Genomic DNA, 7160 nt, shown 5'->3' on the forward strand with positions numbered 1-7160 from the left:
AAGAAAAGTAGGTGTGTTTTCTCACATTTGATCCCTTCTTCCCAATCTTGTGCTTTGCAGTTGGCGTTGTCTGTGCTGCGCCAGGCATGGAAGGTGCCTGGTGGCGAGCGCAAGTGATCGGCTACTTTAAAGACACCACTGAGGTGGAGATCAGATACGTGGACTATGGTGGATACGAGAGAGTCAAGATTGACACGCTCAGGCAGATCAGGTGAGCAGCCCAAGAACTACCCTCAGAAATGGCAGGTTGTGGGTGCTGGTCCCTTCCCCCCATTATTAAGGAAAGGGGAAAGTTGTCCTGTAAAACGGGGATGAACTTGTGATCCACAGAGAAGGCTGCTTTTCAACCTGTTCAGCACTCAAGCCCTCAAGCCACACACTTCTCTTGCTGCCCCTAACAAGCTGTGGTCGTTTATTGGTTGAGTTCTTGTTTTCTAGTAATCTCTCACCTTGCTGTTTTTGTTTTTTTTAAGGTCTGACTTTGTAACACTACCTTTCCAAGGAGCAGAGGTCCTCTTGGACAACGTAGTGCCACTTCCAGGTAATGTCAGTCACTGGTGGAAGATTTTCCCTTTAGGCCTTGTCCAGCTTTTTGTGCCTGTGTAAGTGGCATGATCCATGTCTAGGGGTGTGAGATGAGGCGGAGGGTGTTTTGGGAGGACCCATTCAAACTGCGTAAGAACTCTTTAACAGCAAAACGGCAGAACCCACTCAGGCTCTACTCCAAGCTCATGTTGCATTTTTGCAGAGAGGGGGCTGTTTACGGAGGTTGAAGCCAGTAGGATTGGCTGCCCCTCCGAGGTTAATTAAAGAGCCATGCCTTAGTGGTATCTGTAATGGGGACCCTCTTCAGTGAAAGCATGGGAGAATATTCCCAACTGGCCCCTCTTGCATGACCTGAAGTCTTCCTGTGAAAGGCTAGGGACTGGGTAGGGGCTGTTCTCAAACATAACTTTGTCTCTTCCATCAAGCTGGATTACTGCATGTGCAGCTGCAATAGCAGGCCAATTTTGCAAAAACACAGGTGGGTGGAGTGGCACAGTCAAAGATGGACTGCACCTTTTGAGGGGGGGGCGCACTCCTCCTTCCATTTTGTGGAGAATTAACACATCTACCATATCTAAATATTTATACACTGCTGTTTCAATGTTTTTTTAATGCACCAACATGGTTTACAGGGGTTGTACAATAGAAACCATGCAAAAAAAAGTTGAAGTTGCAGGTTGTCCACTAACTGTTACAGAAAGTTGTTTTCTTAATGGCCTGCATAACTTTGCTGGCATAAAAGTTTTCCGTATGCATTTAAAAGTTAAACCAGATTGGGTTCTGCTATTTTCGGGGCTGTGTGTGTGTGTGTGTGTGTGAGCACAAAGGCAAGAGGTAAGCAGATCAAACTTAGCAATTCCATGTTGGGTTTGTGTGATAACCAAAGACACATTAATACAGGGCCACCAACCCAAATAGCGTCTCAGCCAGGCAGGTGTAATGTTAAGAATCAAGGAATAGGATGCCTCTTGAGCATACGGTCAATCCAGTAATTTTTTGATTTCCTTCTTATTACCAAAATTTAGATACTATATGTCCCGCGTGTTAAGGTCTCTGAAAGAAGAATAAAAGTATATGTTAATGGCAGGAGTCTAGTGATGGAAGTGGGGGTGATATTATTTGGGGAGGGGTTGTCCTCCTTTCCTCCTTCACCCCTATGTGGCACCGTCCATGCTGTGCTTGCATATTACATAATAAATAATAATAATAATATTTATTTTTATACCCTGCCCTTCTGGCTGAGTCTCCCCAGCCCCTCTGGGCGGCTCCCAATCAAATATTAAAACACTACAGCATTAAGTATTAAAAGCTTCCCTAAACAGGGCTGCCTTCAGATGCCTTTTAAAATTAAGATAGCTGCTTATTTCCTTGACATCTGATAGAAGGGCGTTCCACAAGGGGGTGCTGCTACCAAGAAGGCCCTCTGTCTGGTTCCCTGTAACCTCACTTCTCACAATGAGGGAACCACCAGAAGGCCCTCGGCGCTGGACCTCAGTGTCCTGGTAGAATTATGGGGGTGGAGAATCTCCTTCAGGTATACTGGATCGAGGCCATTTAGGGCTTTAAAGGTCAGTACCAACACTTTGAATTGTGCTCGGAAACGTACTGGTGTGCTAGCTTTCTCCGTGCAAGGAGGATCTCTTGTGTGTGTTGGAGCAGCTTTCAAATATACAGGAAAATGGTGCTACCTTAAGAATAACCCTTCTCCCTTCCTTCCTGAAAGATGACGATCATTTTTCATCTGAGGCGGACACAGCTGTTAGTGAAATGACCAGAGGTACACCTTTGCTTGCACAGGTATGTATCATGGCTGTGAGCTTTTATTGTTTAGTGCTGCCTTTTGTTGTGAGAAACTTGGCACAAGGCTCTAGTCCTATCTGGGAGCCATCCCCGTGGAATTTAGTGGAGCTTGCTTCTGAGTAGCATATAGTTATTCCAACAGCACTAAAAATCATGGCAGCAAGGACCGTTTCTTAAAACAAGGTTAGACACTTTTCAGCTTAGTTAGGCGCTAAGTACTTACGCAGCTGCAATGCCTTACTCTCCTCATCTTTGCCAAGAAAACCCGAACAACTTGGCTCAGCCCATGTGACCTTATCGGTCCCACTTACATGACCTTCTCAGCTACAGCCACCCCACCCGGGCTGCCAGCCACCGCTGCTCATGCTCCATTCGGAGCCACAGAATAATGTTTGAAGACAAAAAAAACACTCAGTGTGTAATACATTGGCCATTTCGAGCCAGGCAGATTCATATACTGAGCCAGGTGATTGCAGATTTGGGTGGCATTGCTAGTGTAAAACTGATAAGATCACTTCTGCTGTCTTTAGGCATGTTGCAACGTACCAGAATATGTCTGGAGGAAAATTGTGCACTCTGTGCTGCTGCTCTTCCTCTCTTGCTAGGCATTAACATACATCTCTGATTCCAGGTGACAAATTATGACAGTGCAACAGGCTTGCCCTTAATACAGCTGTGGAGCATGATGGGAGAAGAGGTATTTATGCTACTAAATAGAGCATCGGGACGGGATCTTTGATGTATAAATGGGCCCAGGAATTGAAACTACTCAAGGATAGCCAACATGGTGCCCTCCTGATGTTTCTCATCAGCCCCAGTCAGCGTAACCAGTGATTGGGGGCGGTGGAGATTTCAGCTAAGCAACGTATTGAGGGCACCACTGCTCAAATCCAATGCATTGCCATTTCATAGGCTAAGCACAGGCACCCCCAAACTCAGCCCTCCAGATGTTTTGGAACTACAATTCCCATTATCCCTGACCACTGGTCCCGTTAGCTAGGGATGATGGGAGTTGTAGGCAAAAAAAAACACATCTGGAGGGCCAAGTTTGGGGATGCCTGGGCTAGGGGATCAGAATAAAGGTTGGATAGTTTAGTAAATCTGCATGTGAACATGCCTTGTATTCAGAATGCTGTGGGTAGCAGGCCAGCGCTAACCATGCCATGGAATAGACCCATTGATGTTAATGGGGAGGATTAACTTCGAGTTGTTACATTTCAGTGGGTCTACTCTGAGTTGGCTACAACCCTATGTTTTTCAGTTTCTTTGTAAACTTGTGAGGCGGGGTGGGGGGGACGAACCTGTAGGTGCCTCCAGATGTTGCTGGACTCAACTCCCATTATCCTTGACCCCTGGCCATGCAGGCCTGGGGCTGATGGGAATTGGAGTCCAGCAACGCCTGGGAGGCCTCGTAGGCTGCTTATCTCTGCCTTAGCACAGGACAGCAGAACTTCTAACACCTTTCATTTTCTCCTTTCCAGTTGGTGTCTATAAACCGAACCTTGGTGGAAAGAGGGTTTGCGCAGTGGATCGAAAGCTACTAGGAGAGTTCTTGGCTGTCTTTCCTGTCTTTGACTAATCTTTCCTCTCCCCCTCCCTACCTTATCCTTTACCCACCCCCTCTTTTTTTGGCACTGTTTCAGAATTGGGTTTGGCAATCTTCCCTCCTCCCCGCCCCAGCATATGTCACTTCCGCTTTAAGTCTGTTTTGATGTATTCATTCGACGGAAACAGTCTATTTATCATACCTCATTTTGCAGAAAAGCAAGGAGTTGAACCATAAGCCATAAAAATACTGCAGCTTTAAAATGCAGCTCTTTATTTTGCCCCCCCCCCCACCCCCACCTCGATCTGGGTCCAAAAGCAAAATCTAAACAAAACTTTAATGAAGGGGAAAAAGAAATGTCTGGGGAGGGTTGTATAACACTTGTCCTCGGAGAATTTAAGCTGTGTGTTGAACACAACCCAGTTTTCTAAATTGGCTGCCTTAACATGAAGACGATGACTATGTGGAAGTAAAATTTGTTTTCAGACCTAGCCCCCTCACAGACACAAAAAGAGGGGAAAAAATCCTGTGGTGATCGATCTGAATTTTGGGCGCATGGCATAGACCTGTGCTTTCAAACAGCAAAAGCAAGTCGTCTTCAGCTGTGCTTTGGGAAGCTGAAGGACTGAATGAACAGATAGCGCTCATTACAGTATATTGTTGACTTTTTAAAATTACAGCTGTTTTCACAAGAGATGGAAAACACTGCTTTGCAGACCTCCTTAAAAATCATGTGATTAAGTGAACCACTACAGCTGCAGCTGTCTTAAATCCCTAGATCATGTTTAACAACAACAAAATTGATTGCCAAGCCTGATTGTAATTCATAACTGTTTTTCTAGATGTGCAAAAACCCTATGTAAATATATATAAAATCATTGTAATATTTTGTACAAGAGGAAAAAAAAATACTGGAGAACTAAAAAGGGAACCTCAAAGAAAATCAGTTTTTTTTCTTTTTTGCCACACCAAAATGTCCTCTGTAGGTAGAAAACGGTTTGGGGCGTGTTGTTGGCAGCTAAGCATTAGAAGGTATGAGGAGGATCCTTCATAGGCTCTTGTGTACAGGATGGCTTTTCTCTAGCTTGCTGTATGGTAGGAACAGTAATCAATGGACTCTGCTACTTTTTTTGCTGTACAGATCTGACATAAAGGGGGGGAAAGTTAACATTTGGAATTAATATTGCAGTGGTGTGTCTCAATTTATTTCTTTTGCTCCTTTTTAGATTGGTTTCAAATGTGGAATTAAAAAGAAAATCAAGTAATTTAAGCTAATTTAATACTATTAAAATATAAATGAATCTAAACATGGCCGTTGAGTTGGGAGTTATTAATTACTGGTGGGGGGAAGAAGCCTGGGACTACTTTTTGTATTTAGACCACCAACTACAGTTTTTTTCAGATTTGCCTTCTCATATAAAATATCCGGCACAATTCCTGTTCCTAAGATATTGTAGGACACCTTGTATGTGAAAACAAGTTGATAACGTTCGACAATTAAATGCCTCCAAATGCAAGGAACTTGTATTGAATTGTTTTGATAAGATGCTTGCCTATCTCTTCAAAGACTTGAGTCTCTGTATTCAAATGGTCACATTAGAAGCTGCTTTTGGGCAACTTCAGAGATTCTCTAGGATGGGAGTGGGGGACATGTAGTCCTTCAGATGTTGCTTATCATCTAACCATTGGCCATGCTTGAGTTCAGTGAAATTTGAAGGACTACATACAAGTTCCCCACCCCTGCTGCAGAAAGCTGTGTGTAATTATATGGAAAAATGAGTGTTGGGTGTAGCTGCCTTTTGCTGGATCCATTCCATGTGGGCTCTAGGATTTGCTTTCTTAATAAAAGTTTAAGTATGTCTAAAGGAAGGCTCAGCTGCTAAATTTGCTTAAATTTGTTCAGAAGATCTAGAATACATTACCACTGTCACCCCCTGAATTATAGTATACTTTTTTGTGTGTGAAGCACCTGGGGAAATAGTTCTAATATGCCTTCATTTCCACACTTCCTTCTGCTCTGGATACAAATGGTATGAAAACGGGGATGCAAAAACAAAACAGCCCTGGGGATAGAATCCAACTTCCTGAGAATCATTTAATTTCAAGGCTTCATGAATGCAAAAGTACTCCGGCAAGCAAATGGACAAGTAACATTTTTGACTGGCTGTGGGTGCGTCTTCAGTGCCTCAGCATATTAAAACTGGGATAAAAATATACAAAATAAAGAGCATGGAAACTCCCATAAAACTACACGGGTTCAAAAATCTTCGATGTCGCCCTCTTCCCACCTGTTACCAGCAATGTGTTTTAAAGCCTGTTTGCAATTTTGATACAAGGTCAAGCATCAAAACTTTAGCTGTACAGAGTTCCTTGATCAGTGAGAGCACTATTGACAAGTGTTCGGATTTCTGCTTATAAAATCTTGTTGCTAAAAACATGCTTTGTGTCAGTTGGTCTGTTGCTATTTCTTCACAATGTCTGGTGGTTGCAGTGGACGAACGGTGTAAGAACTATTGGCCCAACTCAGGTTGCCTGGAGCCTACAGTATTACGGTTCGCCTTTTCAGAATGGAATAATGGGATGTTCACAAACCTCACAATACATGTCTGACATACTGTGTTTATCCTGCTAGAGGCCGGATGCAGGGAAGCAAATTGCCCTATATCCTCTATGTTGCTAGATTGCAACACCCATCATCACTGCTGGGCATTGGAATCTAATAACATTGGGAGAGCCACAGATTGACCAATATTGTAGTACAGTCTCTTCCTTTCTAACAGGGATGTGCAAACACGATGGACTTCAGTTCCCATCAGCCTTAGGTAGCTCAGCCAACTGTCAGGGCTGATGGGTGTTGAAGTCCAACAACAACTTGCAAGACTAAACAGGTTACCCCTCTGTCAGAGGGCTTGGTGTGGCTACTCTAGAGTAACGACTCCAGCATGGTCTTTTAAGGCTTTTATTAAGTGCTGATTATTTACAGTGTTCAGAGCAATAAAAATGCATCCTTAAGGTGAGGTGTCAGAACTCCCGAATGGCGATTGGCGCGTTTTCTTCCAGCACCACAACTTTGGCAGACCCAACCTCTTCCCCCTACGTTTGCGTCGCAATTCGGGAGTTGGGGGGATTGGCCTCCCCCCCCCCGTGCGTCCAACTTCCTGTCCCACCTGAGGCATGGGCTCCACAACCCTGCCTGAGCCTCGGACACCACTTCCTGACTCTCCGCTGGAGGCAGAGCTCTCCTTACTCTCTCCAGCGCTTGGTGATG

At 44.3% G+C, this 7160-nt stretch overlaps 1 protein-coding gene across 3 annotated transcripts in view; it reads left to right on the forward strand.

The window, feature by feature from the left end:
- AKAP1 (A-kinase anchoring protein 1) overlaps positions 1-6329 on the forward strand; it is a 40525-nt gene extending 34196 nt beyond the window's left edge. For all 3 annotated transcript variants that reach the window (XM_035139254.3, XM_060268536.2, XM_035139257.3), the window contains 5 exons: positions 61-211; positions 474-541; positions 2270-2343; positions 2978-3043; positions 3828-6329. In XM_035139254.3, the coding sequence (XP_034995145.1) occupies positions 61-211; positions 474-541; positions 2270-2343; positions 2978-3043; positions 3828-3890 (422 nt within the window). In that variant the 3' untranslated portion in view covers positions 3891-6329. The remainder of the gene's footprint in view (positions 1-60; positions 212-473; positions 542-2269; positions 2344-2977; positions 3044-3827) is intronic.
- The last annotated feature ends 831 nt before the right edge of the window (positions 6330-7160 follow it).

Source organism: Zootoca vivipara, chromosome 14, assembly GCF_965207765.1.
Source record: "Zootoca vivipara chromosome 14, rZooViv2.hap1.1, whole genome shotgun sequence".
NCBI lineage: Eukaryota > Metazoa > Chordata > Lepidosauria > Squamata > Lacertidae > Zootoca > Zootoca vivipara.